Here is a 23,873-nt window from a genome sequence, read left to right as displayed (position 1 = left end):
AATAATTTGAATCGATTCAAAAGCAGGGCGAAGTCAAAGCAGTTTTGCCAACGAATGACCTTAAGCTGTGGAATGTCGATTTTTAGGGGGCAAAGGGCACATTGTATGAAGGATAGAATTTTAAATTGCAGCTGCGATTCAATAATGAATATGTACTTGACCATCAATATCGTAGCCAATCTAGTCGCCATAAGTACTCTTCATAGGTCACATCCCTACTCATTAGCACATATACTCAAATGGGTTCATCTGCTTATCCATTCTATATGATTGTACCAATTAGTTTATGCAGAATGGTCTCCCGCTTTGACAGTCAACTCTATTGTGCTCTCAGTACTCTCTATGCTCAGCAGTGCCCACAAGAAAATCAAGCCCTTGAATGATGCAGAGTTTGTGAAAAGAGCAGCAGGAAGAGGGCCCAAAGCCTTTCTCTGGAGTTATGACGACGATAAGGCTTGATTTCACTATTCGAATATCTGCACAATTTAATAAATTTTAGCTGATTGGTTCCATATCTGTATAATTTGTTCTTTCAAAATGAAGTATGACATGTTAGTCATATCAGCCTAAAACAAATTAAATCAAAATATGTGATCATATCTCCTAATCTGATAATAAATTTAACAAAAAGTAGTGAATTCTGAACTCTCTATTTTACAATTCTTCTGTCATTTTATTCTTGCAAATTTATGAGCTGTATTCTGCAGGAATTTTGTATCATTTAATTTAGATTAGTATCATTTTTAATTGGAATATTCGATATTTTATATCTTAAAGAAAGCTGACAAGATTGTAATATTTTTGGTGGCTGGATGCAGACTGATTTGATCAATGCTTATAATTTCACCTTGAAATTATATTTATGGACTTTTTTAAGCTATGCTCAGGGAATGGCTTCAGAAAAGCGATGGATGGCATATTCAAATAAGAAATTTTATCATTTTTTATCATGAACTTCCTTCCAATAAGAAGAGAGCTTATCTTTGTTTCCTGGGGACATCGTTCTATCTCCTGGTGTCCAAGATGCAGGGCACACTTCTCCGTGTTTGTCGGTGTATTGAAAAGCCTATATTAATCTAATCTTACCTTCACGAGCCGTAGGTATTAATCAACATTTCTGCCAACAGGAAGGTCATTGATGCTAATGTGTCGCACCACTTGCTTTTCATCTACGATGAAAGTGCCTCGATAGGCTGCTCCAATGTCAGAAAGGACTCCATACGATGTAGAGAGCTCTCTTTTCAAGTCTGCCAAAAGAGGGATGTCAATGTCGCCTAAGCCTCCATCCGCTCTTGATTTTTTGGTGTATTACATGTGACTAAAATGAGAGTCAACTGAACAGCCCAATACCTCACAGTTGACATCTCTGAAAGATTTGGCCTTTTTCGAAAAATCAATAATTTCTGTTGGGCAGACAAATGTAAAATCAAGAGGATAGAAAAAGAGAAGCCAATACTTGTCTTTGAAATCGTCTCTGCTCACCTCCTTAAATGCACTCGTGCGGGAGTCCCAGGAGTTGACTTTGAAGTAGGGCGCTATCTTGCCTACAGTAGCTCTGATAACTTGTGATGCCATTTAGATATGTATAATATGTAATATATCCAATAAAATTTACAATTCGCAATTAATTCGGAATTTTGAAGTTCAATAACATTTCATCAGATCTTTAATTCTAAAATTGAATAATTTGCTATTCTGTCGCTATTTAATATAAGGCGATGGACTGATTCGATACTCCGAACATTAATTAACTCAATTAATGATAATATTGATTAGAATATAAAAACAAACCCAAAAATGAATAGCGAAGATAAGATAAATATTTTAAACAGGTTCATCGTGGATCTCAGCCGAGAACAGCAAACAATAAGAAGTTAGAAATTCCTCAAAGATACATAAATAAACCCTCAGGACTTCGACTAGAGTTCATTGCCGAACATTGATATTGTTGGAAATTTAATGAATCATCATGATCGTATCATGCAAGTTACCGCAAACACATATCAAAATGTCAGAGGGATTTCTCAGGAGCTCAGCTAGTTGCAGAATAAAAAGCATAATGTGAATAAGTTATTAGACTCCATGACAGCCATAAGAGAGGCAAAACGCCTATCGCATGGATTTGGGTAAAATTCAACAGAGATATATAAAAATCTACAAATATATGCGCAAATTCGGCATAAGATTTACTACTGCGATAAACTGCTCTTGAGTATCGAAAGGTAAGTTCATGAAATTGAAATCAAGTATCAATAAAATCTTGAAAAAGAAATGAAGAAGTCAAATTCGGAAAGCATACCTGAAATCGCTAAAATATTGGGGGTTATTTCAGAAATATCTGCAGAGCCAAATAGCAGCAATAGGGAATAAAATTTAAATTAGAGGCTAGGTAAGCTTTATAAATATCTCCTGTCAGTCGAAATGAAGAAGTTTTAAAATTAACTCTTTAATATTCCCATTGTCGGAAACGTTACGGGCCCGATATTTATATTTTTCGACATATCCAAAGAAGTGATGAAGGCAATTGTGAACATGATTAATATGTACAAGGCGAACATTATTAAATTAGGGGGAGAGGCTGCTTTGCATCATGTCATAGTTGCGCTTTTCTCGAAGGTCATGGAGGATGGGATAATTTTGGAAATTCTAATGCGAGAAAAGAAGTATTTTTAAATATAATCGATTTCCTTGAAAAAAATTGGGAAAGAAGCAAATAAAATCAAAGACTATTTCTATGAATTCTCTGCGATACAAAATCAAATCGAAAGGCTTCGCTTGCATCTGTCTCGTTAGTTGCCCCTTGCGTATGTAAAGTACGCAGCATTCAATAACGATTTGACTAATTGTGTCAATTCTTCAAATTTAATTGCATTGAACACTTCAGCGATTCGCTATTTGCAGGCATACACTCGATCTCAATTTGACAAACTATTGAAAAAATCCACATTTATAGTTTCACTCTGGCAGTTAGAGAGTTAATTTCTCCAAAGGATTTTTGAAGATTGGAAGAAATCAGGGAAAGGCTTTATTTAATCTCCTGAAGGCCACAACTATTTAGTTGATTCGTATTCGATTTTTGGTGTTTCAATTTCAAAATCCTTCGAAACTTTGAATATCCTGATTATCTCCTCAATGGTGGCCTTTCTGAACAACAATTTAGTGCAATAAGACAGTTTCCATGCCTTCAACGAAATATTCGATCGAGTAATCGCGAAATTCCCAACAAGTTAAACCAAAAACTATACAGCAATTATTCTCCTCATAAACTACATTTTTATGATGCCGAATGTGCTGCAAATATAAATCTAAGGTCTGAAAATACCGGATTAACTGGAGAAATATCATCTCAGACTCAATAGCTAGCTCCGAGAGTTGGTTGTTGCTTGCTAGCATAAGTGTCAGGAAGTTATCACGCGAATAATTGATACGCTTATTCATACTTAATGGTTCCGAAGCGAACTTACTCAGAACTACAAAAAAGTTATTGAAAAATGGAAAGGTTTCTCAGAGTAGCCTGGCCATTTATTCATTCAAAAGGTAAGCGAAATTCATGGGAAGGTACTTTTCTAGCAAGAATTTGACAGTTATGAAAAAAATAAAAAGAATCCAGCGCAATTCTCCGATGAACACTTGCTCGTCCTCGATAAGGAAATCAGGAGCATTATCTCTTTTTATGAGCAGTCCGGAGTTTCTGTTGTCAAAAAATTCGAAAGGACTCTCAGATGTATAGAGGTACTTTTGGCTGAGGACGAGAAAAACTTTCTCAGGCTCATGCAAAGCTTTGGTTTTGAAGAAAAGTAACAATAAAAAATGCAAAAACTAAGAGGGCTAAAAAAAGCCTAGAAATGAAATGATAAATAGCAGATCGAATGTAACTATTAATTTTTTTCTGAGCACTAACTAATTCTGAAAATTTATTTCAATGTTTAGAGTCGAAATAATTTAAGTTAGCCTAAATCACCTGTTGGCTTCACATGAGATTGCTATAATTACGATAAAAGTACTATTTTGGGCCGCCGTTTCCTTCTGGAGTCTTCCACTCAATATATTCGTCGATCATTTTTATGGAGCAAGTCTTGCAGTGCAAGCAGTTTTGTGCATTTATTTGTAATTTCTTCCCCCCTTTATTGTCTTCCACAAATTCATACACTTTCGCTGGACAAAACCTATGTTAATCCAACCATTACCTTTACTCGGGGGCAGAATACTCATGTAAGCTAATTTGAGGGATGTTAGTTTTCTCAGGTTTAACTACTAAATGGCTCGGCTGATCATGATCGTGATTAGTTCCAGAGCGAGATAGGTTTTACAGCAAATCGAATGTGAGTTTACGATCTGGCTTTGGATATTAAATAGGCTAAGTAAGGGGATTTATACCTGATGCTTGGAGGCTGGCTCTGTCTGTTCGCTATCGGTTTTTTTCTTTCTTAGATCAAATGGCTCTTTCCCCTGAAAGAGTTTAAATGCGGCTGAATATGCCATACCTGTATATAGATTGTGGAAAGAGTTTTTGAAGTTTCTGGTCTGTTTCAATTCATCAAAGACCCACGAATTGTTCATATTTGTTTGATACTAGTCGACTCTTTTTGGGTGCTGATTAGAGGCTGCTGGTTGTGCCAACTTTTTATATATTGCCTTCCCTGCTTCGATCCCAGACTTCATAGCATTGTGCGATCCTTTTATTTTCATAACATTCATAAAACCTGCACTGCATCCGGCTAAAACTCCTCCTGGAAAGACTAAGTTCGGGATTGAGAAATACCCTTGAGAGTTTAAAGCTCGCGCTCCATAAGAGAGGCATTGACCTCCTTCGAGATACTTTCGGATTTCGGGATGCAATTTCATACGTTGGAATTACTGATACGGATTAAGATAGGGATTTTGATAACCGAGCCCTACAACTAAGCCTACGTGAACTAAGTTCGGTTTCATATGATATAAGAACGACCCGGCGTAGACATCTTTCGTTAGAGGCCATCCAACAGAATGCTGCACGAATCCTGGCTTGAAATACTTATTATCGACTTACCAGACTTACTTGAGTCCGATACTGTAGAGCTGAGGATCTGAATCTGCACGGAGATTGAACTTCTTAATTACCTGCTACGATAACGATCCCCTGCATCCCTCGGAGAATATGGTTTGCTTTGAGGTGATGTCGATTCCTGATTGGAAATTCTATTTGATTTCTCCTAGTTTGGAGATTCCAAAATTTCCAGTACTCACTCCATTGACGCTACCATCTTCATCATACAACACGTCAGCCCCAGGTGTGCCTGGGAAAATATCGACTCCTAATTCTGTCGCGTGGTCTCCCATCCATCGAGTGAGCTTACTGAGCGAAATCACATAATTTCCATGGTTATCGATTGTTTTGGGTAGGAGCATGTTCGGTATTTGCAGACCTGTCTTTTCATTGAGCAGAAAAATGAACTTATCTTATGTGACTGGGGTATCGATTGGAGGCCTTTGATCCACATCCATGTTGGTCCAGTTTGGAAACAATTCATTGAAAGCTCGAGGCTCGAAGCAATTGCCACTCAAAATATGGTCACCGACTTCAGTGCCCTTTTCGATGACGCAAACCGACAATGGGCGATCGTGTTAAATTTAAAGCTGCTTAATTTTAATTGCTGCACTTAGACCCGCGACTCCTCCTCCAACAATGAGGACATCATACTCCATTTTTTATCTCTAGGGGAGTCCGGCTCGATTAGCGCAGAAGCATCTCACAAGAGTGCCGTTGATTATTCGGGAGAGCATTATATAAGTAATGATACGCCATAATTAATAACAGTTATAACAATCTAGATGCAAATACAAATGCTAATCATTCTGATCGAGGGTCATCACTTTTGATTGGGCTTATCAGACTCCCCAAAGACGATCTTCATGTTCTGGATGAAGCCAGTCTTGCCGCTGTCCTTGGTGAGTACTGAATATTTATAGTTGATGTCCTCCTGAAACTCTTGGAATTCCTTTCTGCTCATTTTTTCGCCATTGAAGATAATCTCTTCAGGGATTTCTCCGGCCTACTTGATGAACTTTTTGTAATTTGCTCGCTCTTTTTTCAGATATTCGATGTAGTCGCTCTTCTTGATCCGCTCGTTAGTGGTCTGGTTTTGGGAAATCAGGAAGAAGTGGTAATTCACGAAAATAAAGAGAGTGATACCCATGATGGCACACATGATAATCAGGAAGAAGAAGACAGTGTCCAGCACGAATACATACTGCAGGGCTAACATGTTAGACCCCTTCACGATGTCCTGGCCTATTTGAAAGGAGCGGCCCCAGAAATCAAACTTCACCAGACTCTGGTAGAGGGAAATGCTGCCAATGACAGATAAGTACGAGCACCAAATAGAGTGCATGAATAAAAAGCTCACAAAGTATTTATAGTTGTGCTGTCCGACACACTGCCGAATCCTGCGTTAGCCAAAATTTACCAGATACAGTGATGATCGAATTTAGACACGCACATTTTGCAAATTGAACAATGCTTAGATCGAGCGGGTTTCGCAACTTTGCAAGTGGGGCACTAATTGGCCTTTTTATATATTATTCCGTCGTAATACTCTTCGTATTTTTCGATGTAATATTTTTTGGTCTTGGTCGTCACTTCGCCAGGGGAAGTCGAACAGGCCTTGTAGTAAGTCCAAAAGCATATGCCAGCCATCGTGTATGCCACGATTACGAATGGCTCGGTGATAACATCGTTGGGCATAAATTTTAAAATTCCGTAGTACGTATATGCAATGAATCTGTGTTATGCCAAATGTACCCTCCAACCGCGATAATGTAGTAAAACCACTGCACCAGCGGGTGATTTGTTTCTGCTAAGTAGTATTTCACTCCACTGAGGCCATTCAACGCTCTCTCACCACAAATTCTTCGAATGATGGACCTACATTAAAAACTATGTACGTAAATGCATCAGGGAGTTTTTAGAAAGTAAAGCTCCTCAATTGGCCCAAGATGCCTGGATCATGAGGGTTGACGCAGATTAACAAACAAACAGCGGCCCCGATTAGAAAATAGAGAATGAACATTAAGGCGACGATCTGCATGGCGAGCGAGTCGAGTGATTATAATTTAATGCGATCCTTTAAATATAACCCATAAATGTTACAATCATCATCAAAACATTGCATCCACAATCGCATATATTCCATGCATAAGTTTCATGCGATGCCGCCTTAGAATCAGAGCAATTAAATGCGATATAATTAATATAAATATATTTATGGATTCATAAGTGAAAAATATTCTGGAAAGTGAGCTCGAACTGTCGTCATCGGGCATTATTTACGCAGTGCCTATAAAATGGTATGAATCTGCTTTATTTAGGTGGGAGTAGTTCTGCCTGAAGAATAGGGATGTGGCAAATACGAGTGAAATTTAGTACCCTGCATTTAACACATGGAATTACGCGTACTTTAATTCTAACAAAGCGATACATTTCTGAAGGAGTATTCAAACTACATCACTGAATAAATATAGCATAAATGCAACTACTTAAAACTCAGTCGAGTCATCCTCAGCCCGTAGCCTCGCCGAGATCTCGAATGGAAACTAGTGTCCCCGCAATTTTGGAAAAAAGTAGCAAGCCAGCACCCCAAGAGCAACGGTATTATGGTCTACAGTGATAAAATCAAACCCCAAAGCGAAGACAGCTCTACTAATTGGCTAAATGAAGATAAAGTGCAAATTCAAATTGTATTCTGCTCCAAGAACAACAGTTAAGCCTTTATTGGTTATTTCCCACCATCTGCAAGCATTGCTACTGTCATCAGGAGTGTTGGATTCTAATTGGGGTATGTGGAAATGCTGGACAGTAAGGTAGTTTATCCGGATAAGAATCATGGGAGGATATTTCTATATGAAGAACTGGAGATTATACAGCTCGATGCGGCATTGGATACTCTGCTGATGGCCTATAATTTGTAGAAGCAAGAGGTATTTCATTAGGAGGTAACATTCCTAGTATCCGAGGAGATGAATGCATCGAACCAGGCAGTTGTGGGAGATCTCGGCATGATTGTAAACCAAAGTTGGGAGCAAGTTCGTCATGATAGGACCATATCAACAGGAGCTGAAACCCCCTCTTTCTTTTGGTAGGAATAAAATGAAGATTTCCGGGTCAGGTAACTCTTCCGAGTAAGGTAGCTCTTCCGGGAACGAAAACCCGAGTAAATTTAGCAAATGAAAGCCTACGTCTAAAAATGTGTAAAAGGAGAACTACTCTAGATTTCTGATTTGGCAGAATAGGAAATGTTGGAGAATTTGTAAAGAATCGCTGAGGAAATAATATAAATTTCGAGCGGGCACATTAAGAAAGGCAACAAGGAAAAGTAACTCAGCAGCGAGTGATACTTTAATTGATTAAAATTTTGTTAAAATCTCACTCAGATTATATAAGCACGCATTTGTTTGCCACTCAGTAGAAATTTTATAAATTTGGAGGATACACTTGATCATTATGTGAGTCCGTATTGCTTAGCAACATCCACGATTCTTCCTTGAGCGGTCTGTTTTTGGGTAAGGATGGCTCCAACAATCTGCTAAACAGAAGTATTCATGGATGTGATCTAATTTATGTGTCTAAGTTACCTTTTCACGGTTGAGAAGGAATATGAGAGCCAGGGCGAAGATCAATTTGAAAACCAAGAGTGCTTAGCATTAAAAATAGAGGCCCAACAAAGGAATAAGAGTCCAAGTGGAAGCAATTAATAGCAGCCAATAAGCGACCCATTTGTCAGAGTTTTCCTTCGAGAAGACAGTTGCCAAGAAAGGTAGGAGATAGATGATAGGGAAGGCGAAGAGAGCTATGAGGATGTAGAGGAACATAGTACGTACTTTAAGTATTGATTATACCATCATACAATCATGCATAATATAAACATGCAGATTCAATAAGCTATGAGCAGCAATTTCACAAACATCACCAAATATAAGTAATTCCTGGCTTCTCGGAACTGCCCTGAGAACCTGCCCGACTATGATGTCCAGTCGTATTGGGATGCGCGGTATGAGCTCGAGCAGGAGAAGGTCGAAGACTGGTATGCGGAGTGGGTCGACATCAAAGATTTATTTATCGAGTTCGTCACCCCCAACATGAAGATCTTAGAATTAGGGTCCGGGAAGAGTAATGTTCTCCGCGAGATGCATCGGGCTGGGTACAAGAATCTCATCGGCTCCGATTTCAGTTGGACTTTGATAAACCAGCGCAGAAACGAGGAAAGATACATAAAAGAGGGCACGAGATGGGAGCGAATCGATGTGATGAAGCCGTGGCCTGATTTCAAAGTCGATTGCATTTTCGAAAAAGCCACAATTGACTGCCTCTCCCTGACAGAGGCACGGACTGCATTAGATAACATTCACAAGAACATAAAGAAGGAAGGGATTTTCTTCCACATAACCACGGCTAACCCTGAGATAAGAATTTCGATGTTAAAGAAATGGGATGTCAAAGTGTACGAACTACCGAAGACGGTGATTCCGATGTTCAGTGAAATCGACAGCAACAAGGCTTACTACCTGTACATATGCTACAAATGATAATGATAATATAGACTGCTTATAGTGATGATTATGATTATGATTATGATTATAACTATGATTATGATTGCTGATTCTGCTTCTAACAGTTTAAACAGCATACATTACATTTAACAGAGACAGAATGCAAGCTCTCGGCAAGCACTAATCGCAGCTCGCGGGTAGAGCCTTCCAGTACCAATTCGACCTAGAGATTCAGCGCATAAAGATAATAAAAACCATCGACATCCCCCCTTCCAGCTATATGGAAGTGATCTGGATACGGGGACAGAACAACATCACCACCAAGAACAAAATATAAGTCAAGGGTTTTGAGCAGGATGTTTAATTTGGGGAGAAACTCTCCATGATTTCTACCTGCTATTTGAACTTGAATTCCGATAGCAGTGCCTTCAATCTCAAATAATCGAAGGTCTCCGTCATCATCAACATTAACGGCTCGCAGAAGATCTTTGGGACTCTCAGGATCAACTTGAACGAAGTCCTTAACCCCAATAACCATCGGGAGAACTGCACCAAGCAAATCGAGGAGGAGCTGACAGGCCGCACGAAGTCCAAAGTATACCTCAGATTAAGTGCCACCTACTTGAAGGAGATGATTAAGGGGGACCAACAGTCAGTAAGCAGTTCGAACAACTACCAAAACACCAGTGGATATAGTCTGGGTTTTGCAAACACCCTGAATGGTGGCAATACGATGAGCATCGGGAATAGCGATAAAAAACGTACAAATCTAACTCATATCTAGTCAACTAAATACCATCTAAAGACACATACTCGGTAGTCAGCTATGGGGGTAGCATCAGATACTCTTACCGCAAAGATGATCACGGCTCCAGCAATAACTTGAATATAAAGAAATAGGACAATCCGACATATGATGATAAGTCCAGCAATTACGGATACTATGCCAACAACGTAAACAACCCCAGCAACAGCAACAGCAGCCTAGCTTTAAATGGCACATCCACAAGCAATAAAGTCATTGCCAACAACAGCAATAGTAGCAACAAGTATTATAGCAAAGCAACTCTCAATTAATACAACCTTGTGCGTCAAGAACAACTCAGCTCAACAACTGCCTTGAATCAGACTTCAATATCTTTAGCTAGAGGCGCCCGCAACTCAGATTCTGAACACAACAAGTCCTCTGCAGGGGAACAAAACAGCCGCCAATTGATCGAGTAACAAACCAGGAGAAGCAAGCTGGAAGCCGAATTATCAAAGGGAAAGGCTGAGAATACTGAACTTAAAACAAAACTCACAGAATACGTGAGAGAGAACATGAAGCTCAAAGACGAGCTGCGCAAAAACAAATAAAAGCCACCTTCCGAGGGCTAACTGAACATGTCCAGTCTCCTAAAAAAATAGAATGAAGAGCTCAACTACAAGAACAATCTCTTAGGTCAATAAATCCGATAAGCCAAATCGAAACTTTAGATGTATTACACAGCTGAGAAATAGCATAGCAACCTAGAGAAATAGTACAGTACCCTCGAGAGATAGTTTCGAGCCGTCAAAATAGAGATGATGGCACATGAGCACGAACTAAAAGAGCACCGATAATTAAAAGAACACATGAAATAAAATGGGCTCACTATATAGAAGCTGAATAGGACCATTATGGAGTTGTACAATGATATCAATGCTCACGAGTAAAAGTAGAACAAACTTTGGAAGGAAATTAGGGAGCTGAAGTAAAGCAATAGCCATGCAGTCACTTCTCTGGAGAAGTAACTCACCAAGAATAGAGAACATGACACCCTTCTGATCAACGATTTGCGAAGATAACTTGAAAATGCCAAAATTTATAGTAGCAGCTTGCAAAGCAACACCAGGTAGAAATAGAATGCCATGCATGCCTACAAACTTTAAATTTAAAATAAACAGCTCCTTGTTCATAATAGTCAGCAGGAGCTCAATCATGTCAGATAGCTGCTGAGCGACAAGTAAAAAGAGCTGGCAGCATTGTATAGCGATTACGGGCTCAAGGTCAAAGAGTGCTCGGCCTATGCGCAATAAGCCCAAAAAAATAAGCTGGAGATGAATAAGTACTTGTTGACTGCAAAAGGGGCAGAGGAAGAAAGGTAGAGAATTAGGAGGGAGAAAGAGTAAGTTGCCATCAATAGCAGGAGAATCAGCGAGGAACTAGAAAAGAATAGCATGAATCTACGGGAGCATCAACAAAAAATAAACTAGCTAAGTCTCGCCAATGAAAGACTATCCAAGCAATTACAATAAGAGAACACTCTCAGCAAAAACAAATAAAGCAATTACCAAAGATAGCTTGAAAATGTGAGAAAATAACTGAACTCACGGAACAGTGACTACCTCCGAGAAAAGAGTGACCACTAAAGGGAGATATCGAACATCCAAAGGGAGCTGAGCGCAAGAACAAACAGAGTGAAGTAGCTTGAAGGCAACAACAGCGAAAGCGAAGAGCTGATGAAACAAAACGTGCAAATGTAATTAGAACTCAAATATAAAAATGAACAACTTGAAAATTATAAGAAACTGGAAGAAGAGCTGGAAAGTGTCAAATATCATTACAGAACTGCAGAGAGCAACTATAAGGAGCTGAAGGAACTGCACGAAAAGAACGAAAGAGAGTTGAGAGATAAAAATAGGGCGTATATGATGGAGGCTGAAAAAAATAAGCTTTTCAGCGACGATAAAGCCCAAATTAATCGAGCGTATTTGCAGGCCAAGGAAGAGCTAGAACACACCAAACAGATCATTACAACTGGTGATAAGCAAGTTAAGGAAATGGATCAGTACATTTATCAGCTCGAGTGCAGAAACAACGAACTGGAAAAGGAAATCGCCCATCTTGAAAGCAAGGAGAATAACAAAACCAATGATGAGCATTACATAAAGTAAATTAAAATGCTTGAGAAGCGCATCGAATAGTTAGAGCAGCGCAACAATTAAAAATTGACGACCCTCGAAAGCCTCAACCGCAACCTCTCAATGTGCAAAGAATAAATAAAGTAACTGCAATTCGTTTCGGAGGAAAGACACAGAGAAATGGCCAACAGGGACCAGTATATTGGGGAGCTGAATTCCAAAATTAAATAGTATGAATCTTTCATCGCCAGCATTTCGGAAGAGGTTACAAAAGAGAAGCAATAGAAGAAGTCACTCAACAAAAGAATGGAAATGGTGATGGAGGAACTCTATGTCTACAAGAAGAAGCTTGAAGAATAAAAAACCAAAATTCGGTCCTCGGTCCACGTTCGCTCATCCGAAGATCTCCTAAAAATCCGGAACATGGAGAACTAACTGCAGAAGAGAGATGAGCGCATCAGCAAACTGCAAAGAGAAGTTATCACCTTAGAAGATTAAAACGTGAAACTGAACATCTAAATAATGAAAAAGCTATAATAGATGAAAATTTACCCATCCAGCAACACCCAGGGCAGTCTTACATCAATCCAGTGATTACTACATACAATAAAGGAGCTATCGACTGATTTATAAGAACAATCTCTTTGCTATATGTATAAATATGCGAGTTATAGACTGATATCGTAGGTTCTGCATCGGTATATTTATGAGATACTTTTGATGGTGTGAATAATGAATAATTAATATTGATATTAAATTAGAGAATAAGATATATGATCGAATGATAAATTGATTAATAATCATTGGCAGGTGATTGATAGAGTGGAGTGCTTGACTGCTATGTTCCTAGGTTCCCATTCCTTTAGTGACATGCATTTTGGCACTTCAAACTCTGTTCTTGGCCTGGACTCCAGCCGATCCTGTACAGAGACTGCTTTGCTAATGAATAGCTACATGAGTTGGATTCGATAGTGAAATAGGCGATATCCGTTCAGAAAGTGGCTCATTAATCCCGAGGGTACACATCCTATGAGTATACAAACATTTAGTTGTGGATCCCCTCGCGGGTTGCAGGCATTACAGCTGCGTTCGCTAAGACTACTAATGAGTGATCTGAATAAAACATATTATCAATTCGATTTCCTTGCATTACTAAATTAGTTAAAATTATTAACATACTGCATTTGACTAATTCATATATAATGCGATTTAATTGATCGCCTTAATATTTCATCTCTTAATTTATATTATGAACAATTATAATTTATTGTATGCACTATATATGATACTGTTTATTCCTTCGATGGCTGTTTCACAATTTAGAGTTGCCATTGCTTCGATATCTTTATCTAATCCGCTCGTAGTTGGAATAAAGTATAAGCTAACAACTATAGAATTCCTTGTTGAAGTGGTATATGCAGTTCTTATTGAAAACTATTGAAAACTGTGAGTATTCTTACTACCAACTGCGAGTATCCTTATTACTATCAACTGCGAGTATCCTTATTACCAGCTATTCGCAGTATCCACAGTTTAGATCATATAATATACAAATAAATATACATAAAGCTTACTGAATATTCCATCTCTCCATGCGCCGACGAAGCAAGACTCTCTAATCAAGACCAATCTAATTGTTGGACTCAGATCAAACCATCACATAGTACACATAGTAGAAGTAACTGTCATTACTCACCATCCACTATTAATGTCAGGAACCAACTCAATCTTACTCAATCAAGAAAACAGTAACTATAAAGTAGCTCATTATTAGCATCGAACGGAATATTAATAAGAATTCGGGCAATTAGAAAAATGCGATGTTTCTCATTGTGCCCAAATCGAAGAATACCTCTGAAAAGTATGTCGATGGGAAAAAGGACTATGAAATTTAACTTAAAGAGTCTTAAAAAATATAGTTGAAAAGCTTATCCTAATTATCAGGCAATAAACCAACAAATCATCAACAAAGTAGCGAAGAGAATGATAGTTAGACATCCAAACAATGTGCTCGAACATTTAAGCATACATCGATTTATGAGCTTATTCGAAATTGTTTGCATCAGAAGTACATAAACATCGAGGAAGTTGCTATTTTTGATAATGAGTCACTAATCGATTTTAAAAATGTGGAGTTAAGCGAAGTCAGTGAGAATGCACAGTTTGCATTGCTCAAACCGGAAGAAGAAGAGACTCCTCAAAAATAGAGCAGATAAAAATAGTTGAAATAGGTTATGAAAGAGCGCAATAAAAAATACACTATAATCCAGAAAATGCATAGCATTGACATAAAATTAACCAGCACAGGAGAGGATGCTGAGGAGCTCCACGATAGTTCTAGAATAGATTTCAAAAAAACAAAGAAAACATGTTGCACCTACTTCATAGACTCTGGCGAATAAGTAAGGGAGGATGAATTGCACAGGTAATGTGACAGATAGTCGAAGCATCTACTCAAATATATCAAAAAGAACAGCGATGGCCAATAGAACAAAGATATTTAGGCAATGTTCGCAACAATGAGAACATGACTTGCACAAGAATCGACCTGTGATGACTGATTGAGTGTGAGGCTTGATTAGGATTCAAAATTTTATCTTATTTCCCAAATTTATTGCATTATGAATCAAATCTCATGCAATTATAGACTGATTATGGAATGGGAATATCACTCGACAATGTTAAAGTGTTTTATATAAGCAATATGTATATTTTATAGTTGGAATTTATAATGTTTTCAAGGATGGAAATGGAAAAAAAAAGTATTAATTAGTCCAATTCGTTCGTTTGCAGAACTAATCGGCAGTTTTACAGTCGGAGGAAGAAATCAACTCGAGCGATCCATATACCGAAAATGGAAAAAGCCCTTAAAATATTAATCAAGCATTCTGGGCCTGAAGAGCGCAAGGTAAAGAAAATCCTGAAAACAGAAAATAGCGAAATTTCGCAAGCATAAGGCAGCAAGTATGAGTATGTTGAAGCTGCAAAGAAACACGCAGAATAATTGATTGATAATACGCACCCAGGATGGACGCATCTGCTTTAAGCATTCGAGAACTTTGCTGAGTCCATAAGCTTACGCAAAATCGAAGCAGCCCAGATAAACTTTTATGAGCGCTTTGCAGACTTAGTCCTAATTTAACGCGAACGGTAGAGAAGGGATTAACCTGCTAAGTTTGTGAGTAGACCCAAACCGAAAAACATCAATTTAGTCGTACTTTAAAACATAAAACTGTATAAAGAACATGCTATGCTGCGGAAATAAATAAAAATACTGGACCAGCAACTCGAGGGAAGTAGCAACAGGTACGGCCTTTCTGAAAGAGCAGACAAACAGGCAAGCGCCGATAAGTACCATGAAGAGGAACTCGCCAATAAGAGACGGGAGAACGAATTACTCAAGCAGTAACTGGAGTATATTCGGGACGAACTCATCACGTTAAGAGATTAAAAAAAGAATCTCCAATAAAGGATTAGCGAGTTCAAGATCAAAAATTAAAATCTGTGCTCTGAGATAATTCTACTGGAGCTGAACAGTCGAAGCAACTCCTCAACTAGCGAAAGAAAGTAGCTTAACTTCATGATGCAGAAATAGGAAATATTGTCTTATCAGAGATAGGTCTATGATCACAAGCGGGCCTATGCTAGCTTGTCCAGAAAATATCACAACTTGCTCAACAAGTTTAACAGTACGAGAAGCAATGAGAATGGCAAAATAACAATACTTAGTGGCCGCCAGAATTAAATCTTTGGGGAACAGCTTTAGGCCTTCTTAGAAATACGCACAAAAAATCAGAACTCCCTAATTAAATTACACGCAGATTTCGAAGTCAACCATAGAAATAACTTTTATACAACTGTGATCAGTGCGATCAAGTAGAAAAAACCAGATAGCAAAATTTTGATGTATGAGCAATACCTGAGCCCAAAGTAAAGTGCAAATAACCAAGAAGGCGTCAAGAAGATTCCCAAATACAATTATCACTATTACCATCCAACATTCTATCATCTAATTGCATAAGACATTGCCTTCTATGGCATCGATGAAAAGAACTACTAACATTTCAATCAACAAATAAACCTGAATTTGTTGGGAACTCTGAGGGCGATAATGGACAGCAAATATAATGAGTTCTTATTACATGATGAACACAATATGATTTCCAGTTTTCCTTCTTTTGTGTATTCTTGGCTTCACACGTTCCAGCTCGATTCCAACAAAAAAATAGGGGAAATAGAAAGCGGCAAAACTTCTATCCGCGAAGCCGTTGCCACATTCTATGTGAACCTAATGAGTGAGAAGCTCAATGCTTCATGGGAAATCATAACATTCAGAGAATTCTTAATGTAAACATTTCAAGCTGATGAATTGCATTACTACTTATAGCTCAGGTTTTATCTGCTTGAAGGAGACATGACAAAAAATATCGATTTCTGCTTCGAGGAAATATACTACATCGAGTATCTAAAGGCTGTCCAGCTCATTCACGAGTTTGTGAAATAGAGCGATATCGAATACCTGAGGATACTCGAAGAATTCACAAAGAGGGCTTTTGTGTATTTCAAGAAAAAAAACTATATCGATTTACACTTCTTACTGCGAGCAATGATTGAGTATTATCGGTTTACCAAGCAGCGCGAAATCGACAAAATAGTAGAAGAAATAGATAATTTCACGCAAAATAAGAAGATCAGCATCGGTTTCTATGATTTTGTCAAGGTACTTGAATACCATTTTGATTTCCTGTCTCTCACGGATAGGGCCGAACTTTATCGAAAGTGCTACTGCATTGGAAAGGGCAACATAAATGTGGAAATAGTCTTGACTGTCTTGCAATCGGAAAACATCTTCGTTGGCTGGGTCAAAAAGGTGTTCAAGAGCCAACAAATCACAGTTTCATAGCGGGATTCAGAGTCTACTTCCTTTATTATTGAACCATAAATTTAGCTACTACCAGAAGGCGAGCAGATATATCGATACTTATATAAGACTCAAATTCTACGAGAACTGTGCTGGATAGGGAACGAACGCCTCTGCAAATCCGTCAAGAGAAAAAGCAAGTTGCATAATTTTACGATACATGATCGTCTGGAGAACTGTTTTAAGTTGTGTATGCTGATTTCCAAAAAGTACTACAGATCTGGAAAAATAGGCATCCAAGAGGTCTCCTCAACGGTTTTTGAAATCTCTCAGTTCTTGAGTAGGCTATCTCAAAAAACCATGCAAAAAAGCTAAATATTGCACCTGATGCAGCAATCAAAGTACGAAGCCGCGTGCAAAAGAATCGTGAGGTTCTATAAAAAAAAGAAAGTCGAAATGACAAGATCAATCTTGTATATGTACACCACCTCAACACTCAAGTGCGAAGAGGAGGAGAAGACTGAGACTTTGAGGACAGAGTTCATGAATCTTATTCAAAACATCAAACTGAAAAATAAAGGTAACACCAACAAATTCATCGATTGATATTAATTCTTCTATTTTCAACATCAGGCATCTGTCACTTTTATCCATCACACTCGAAGTATGCTGGAGATTCAATAAATTTGAATTTATATATGTGTATATAATATGTAATATGTATGTGCTCGTGAATCTATTTTAGGCATATTTGTTTTGTCTCTTGCTGGATATTCCCTTGGTGGCTATTCTTTGCCAGAGGTCATTTCGATTATTTCGGTAAAATTAATTAATTTGAAGTTTGATTTATTGTATATTTTCATGAAAAGTGTCCGCTTATTCCTTTCGAGCATTGCCCATGAATATCGGATACTATTCATTTGTAGAATATCCAAGCTTCGCTAGGTAGAATTAGACAAACCTCAAGCAGCGAATACTACAATATAAATGGCACCGAAAGTTAGAGCCGTTCAGATACGCTACAATTGAACTCTACCAATTGTGAGTAAAAACCGTTGTGGAATATGAATAGAAAACATTGTCGAATATAAATAGGAAAGATTGTGGAATATGAATAGGAAGGATTGTTGAATAATGAGCCTGGATCATTACTAAATAAATTATATAAGTAATTGAATTTGTAGATGACGTTCATTGTGATAGCATTTAATTAATATTATTTGCGAAAAGCAAATATGTTAGCCTTCAACAATAAATCAGTCTTATAAAATGGGTGATAGACAAATAAAAATGTTCCTGATGATGTTGGCATGAGCTTAATTCCTCAAATTCCTCTAATTTCTGCTATAGGATAAATTGCAGAAATGGTCTTAGCATAGATTGCATAATTCAGCTACCTCTGAATTTCAAGCCTCATTTTCAGTGACTGTTGATAAAATGAGGAGCTTATGATATGAAAATCCCATTAAAAGTGATTTGGGCTATTGCTTCAAATATTTTAATAACTTATCATGTTTATATATTTTAAAAAAGCAATGATGAGGACAGATAGAAAACTCATGAAAAGAAAACATTTCCAAATAATCTCAAGTTTGTCAGCCATCGCCTGCACACAATACCAGATTGATGTTGGGGCACAATTGTTTTCATAGAGTGGATGTCCTCAAAAAAGTAGTTGTGGTCTTCAAATAAATTAAGTCCGAATTTTGGTCAATCCAAACAAAGAAGCAAGCCAACGAACATTTTGTAGTGAATGGAGTGTGGAAAGTGCAGAAAGCAAATACTCAAATGGTTTAGGGTTGATATAGGGAATCAGTGTAAAATAATAATAAGTTGAAGACGATTCGACTTGGAATGCACTATTACGCGAGTAGGCTCGTAAATAACAGCTAAGGACCTCCTAGAATTCTTGAATCAATGGTGTATTTCAATTTCCATTATATTTCCATCCATTTGTGTGTTTTATAAATTTTATTTTATACTATATATTTAGACATACGGGCTATCTTTTTATTTATTTTGGGATTTAACTTTCAATTCCTTTTTAATACATTTATATATATATTATAAGCATGCCATTCATGTTGCCTTCATATAATCTGTCATATAATTCGTCATCAAAAGCTTTCTGTTCAACTTTAATTTCAGATTGTTTGTTATCAAGTTTGTCTCAACTAAGAACTAAGTTCTTCGAATTTTTGTTTGTTTAATGCTTTTTAATTGATTAATTTGAATTTTCCCTGCCTTGCAATTTGTTTTTTTCAAAACAAGGCGAATATGTGCCAGATTCTTCATGATTTACTCACTGACATGCCATACTAGTTGAAATGCCCATATTGAAATTATTTCATGCGCGCTGAGCTAATTCTGTTTTGGCATTCTCGATGTCGGCCTCACTGTTCTTCCTATTTTGTATGGTGTCTTCTGCTTGTGCTGAGAAGCTTCAAGGCGGGATGTATGCTCGAAAAACCCTGGATCTTGCCCGACTTTTTAAGTAACTTACTAAAATTCTATTCTGTACTGTCTTTCTGCAAGGCAAAAAGCCGTAAGCAGCCGCTTTATCCGATCCACAAGTCCCAGTCAGGCTTTTAGTATTTGCTCTTAAGAAGGACCTATTCTCTTTATATTGTGAGCTGATCATATCTGATCTTATAATCATGATTTTTTGGCGAATCGGGGAGGCTCAGCGCATTGTGAAATTCTGAAGACTCAGCAATTGGGAAAGTTGGGCTAATGGATCATGTAATTCGTTTGTGCGGCTTCTTCTTCGCAAATCTTGAAAGGGTGACGAGAGAAACTTCAGGCGCGAATCTTTTTTAATAAAGATCAGCTAAAATTTAATATCAAACATATGTTTCAATTCCATCGATCTTTTTATGCTCTCCATGGCAGCATTTCTATGCTTCTTTACTTCCTTAGAAACTTGCTTGCTAATTATATATTTAAATTCTAAAGAGCACAAAGGAGCATCCCAAAAGTGAAAGCCGAATCGGAGCATCGATCTATCTAATTAAGTGCATTTCAAAAAATGCCAACAACTTTGGCACTTTAAAATGTCAGCAAGTGTTAGCAATAAATTTAATTTAGTAAATCAATTAATTGCAAAAATATTTTTTATATAACCATCACAAATTCTTTTAATTTTTACAGTTGTATCACAAGAGAGAGTACAGTATCCATTTATTCATATTAATTGATTGAATCTTGATTCTGTGGCGTATTTCAATCCGCCTGCATTCTGTGAAAATTTGTTAACACGAATAAATAAATTTAATGAGAAGAAGAAACTCCACATCCATCGCTCGAATTGAGAGGAAGTTATCAAGCTAACTGATTCTTTTCCATTGAACGATATTCTGTTTTGAATATTTGAATTTATACAAATCTCAATAATCAAACTGATTTCATTGTTTACAGATTATAATTAAATTATGTTTGAATTGCTATAAATGAACCATTATTCATGATCACTTCAATGAGAATTCAAAGCAGAAATTATTTTGTTAGATCACAGCTCCATGAAACATATTCATGCTTTCTTCCAGTTCAATAAAAGTACCTGAAACTGTGTTTAAGTCTTTAATGTAAAATTGGCTTTATTTCCCTTCTGTTTCGGTATACTCAATTTCAGCATGAGTCTCTTATATCGAAGATAGCGGTATAACAATGTCAGAGGGCTTAGAACTTCCTAATGTAATTCTTCTCGAAAGAGACTATTTATTATTGCGCATAGGCAGTAATTAGTCCTAATGGCTTTATTTATTCTGTCGGCTGGTAATATGAGGAAAGCTGAACACAAAAACCTGATGGTACTCATGTTCGCTTACCTCACTATAAAGCAAGAGATAAAATGATTCAGGGACCTATAAATCTATTAATGGATAGTGTTTGCTGTCCTTAACTATGACCTTTGGGAAGACCTATCGACAAATTTCACAAAAGAATTTATGAAAAGTATAGATTGTTGGAAAGAGTTTACGTTCGTAATCCTTCGGTCGAGCAATGTAGCGATTGACATGATACTTTCCTTTCAGCCATTCCTTCAGACAGCTTAAATGCACTGTCTCACATGTGCCTTTACACTTGCAAGGAGAAACAAGGAAATCCTATGGCTGAATTTCAGTTTCGTCTGAACTTAAACAAATTCGGCACATTCCAGATTTAACTTAACTTTGCTCGTAAAATGAATGCTGTTTATTTCGATGGATGTTTATCCTTTCATAAAAATGGTTCAGACTAGATTTAAAGGCACTTTATCTCTTGAATAAACCGATAACTGTAAAGCTAACTACTTTTCCCAATCTGAAAACATTGCCTTCATCTATTATTATGAAAGCTGTACTTAAAGTATGTCTATCTACTCCCAGATTTTTCATATTTTTGAGTCTGACGAAAACTTGACCCTCCTTCAAAGACTTGTTTGAATTTCCATTATTGTTTTGTTAATCCTTCAAACTTCTTTGACTATCCCTCAAAACTATATAATCTTAGATCATTAGATATTTACTGCCATTTTTGCTATGGTCTCTTCGCACTACAAAAAGTATTTTATATTAACAAAGCAGTTTCTATCCCTTTTGAGCGGCCTCAACTGTTAGAATTTCAATACTTTTCTCTGCATAAAATATTATTTACATTCAATTTTATCAATGAGAACATAGAATCCTTCCGATTTCGAGTAATGCGAGTCCACTGCCAAACAATTCAATAAGCGAAAAGTTGAGCGTATAGGTATTTTTTTATAGATAGTCATTGTGAGCCTGTCTTTCAAGCTGGATTGCCAGGTATTCCGATTGTTCATTTCCTAATAAATAAAGTGCGCACATTAAAACAGTCACAAATATTAGCACTATCTTATAATTAAATATTTTAATTTTAGCCTTCTATTATTTTAATATTTCAATTTTAAGATTACAGTGCTGAATTAAGGTTCTATGCGGCTTGACATCGCGAGATATTTTTGAGTCTCGCGGGCTTCCCTATATTAATTTAAATTTGCGTTTAAGGGTCATAATTATTAAGGCGATTGAGCAATGAAAATTGAATCCCAGGTTATATGTGAACTCAAAAAATATGATGATGCCAAGAACACAGCCAAGCAGCCAAAAGCCCCCAAATCAAAAATTGTCAAAGATAAAAGCAGAAAATGCATGCCAAAATCAAGCGTGTGCTCTCCGAGGCAAGTATAGATTCATGTATCAATAGACTATCTTGGAAATAAAATCTTATGTTTTAAAGCACAAGAAACAGAGAATCGAAGTAAATTGCTTCGAGGAGAGCACAATGGGCTGGCCAGATAAATTCACAACCAAATTAATATCACATGTAACTTTCCTTAAACTCAGAGATTCGACAATGACCAATCATCTGATGAGCAAGTGATCGCGCATGAAGTGCGAAAAGGTATCCAAACTTTAGTCGAAGAAATAACATATCAAAAGATCATGGAATTGGAAGATACAATTGGGTTTGAATGATTATTTATTAGAGCGTGCAAGATTTCCATTCAAATCAAACCAAAATTGAATTCGAACTTAAATTCAAATCAAATTTATATTATTAAAATAAACGTATTGATCGTTTCGTTAATCAATCATTCGATGTGATATGTCAGAAGTCGACCATACTTTTATTTTGAACTTTTGTACATACTGGTGCATTACCCTAAATCTATTAGAGTAGGTACTATAAAATTGTCGCTATTGTTCGAGTGGAATGGGAGAACTTGCAGGGATGGACTTATATTAGTGAATTTGTTTGCATATCTGGTAGACGTTTCTGGCTTACATGAATTTATTTATCTTTATGTCTGCAGCAGTATGGTTCATTCTCAATCTAATTTATAATTTAATATCGATAAGTTAATTCTGAATATTGCCAATGCTAAGCGATGTGGCCATCTGTTCACACTGTTTACTCACTTCGCTTAAACTTTTATTAAAATGTATACTAAACTATAAAATGCCAATCAAAATCTTTCGACAATTTCTGGTGTGATAGTCTTCTTGACTCCTCCTCCTGCGACTTGTCTCATTTATACCTTTTGCTTTTGAGAGGCTCCTTGAACAATATCCTTTTTTTCAGTGGTCATATCGATCTTCATTATTTCGGCTAGCTCACCTTCTGGAGTGTACTCAAAGCCCAGCTAATTTGGTTAAAAGATCATAAAGGAGCAATATCCGTCGGAGGAACTGATTCCCAGCATTCCTGCTCCTTTCCATGTCAGCGAAGTAATTGTGGCGTAGTGATAATTGCCCATTCCGTAAATTGGATTGGTTTGAAGGGTGTTATAAATTAATACGCTATTTGATGTCGCGATGGCGAATACCATGTAGTAACTTTGCTGGAGAAGACCCGGTTCACCATTTGGCTTTTTAAAGAGCTGAGGACAGAATTTGCAAACTAATACAGGCTCCCCTTTCGTTGGCAGAATAATGGTTGGCTTGTCAATGAAATTTTTTCTATACAAAAATCCACAGTATTCCAAGGCAGACTCGTTCTGATTTTGCCATTGACCAGCGGGCAGCAAAAAGAGCTCGCCGTCTGGAGAAAAATCAGGCCTTCGAAAGAAAGTAGGGATGCTCTCATCGACGAACATTCTGAA

The 23,873-nt window shown here is 37.2% G+C and overlaps 1 protein-coding gene and 1 pseudogene across 1 annotated transcript; both read right to left on the bottom strand.

The window, feature by feature from the left end:
- Window positions 1-937: 937 nt before the first annotated feature.
- Window positions 938-1,575, bottom strand: LOC148299676 (peroxiredoxin-2 pseudogene; annotated as a pseudogene).
- A 2,870-nt stretch (window positions 1,576-4,445) lies between these two features.
- Window positions 4,446-5,685, bottom strand: Etf-QO (electron transfer flavoprotein-ubiquinone oxidoreductase). Its single transcript, XM_088275823.1, is given in 1 exon segment — window positions 4,446-5,685. A coding segment is annotated over 1 exon segment (1,113 nt). The 3' UTR covers window positions 4,446-4,572.
- Window positions 5,686-23,873: the final 18,188 nt, after the last annotated feature.

The sequence above is a fragment of the Brachycentrus maculatus genome, unplaced genomic scaffold (genome assembly GCF_059751285.1).
Source record: "Brachycentrus maculatus isolate JH-2025_06_01 unplaced genomic scaffold, ASM5975128v1 h1tg001000l, whole genome shotgun sequence".
NCBI classification, from domain to species: Eukaryota; Metazoa; Arthropoda; class Insecta; order Trichoptera; family Brachycentridae; genus Brachycentrus; species Brachycentrus maculatus.
Note: the sequence above shows the minus strand (reverse complement) of the source record. Positions and strands in the feature narration are given on the sequence as shown.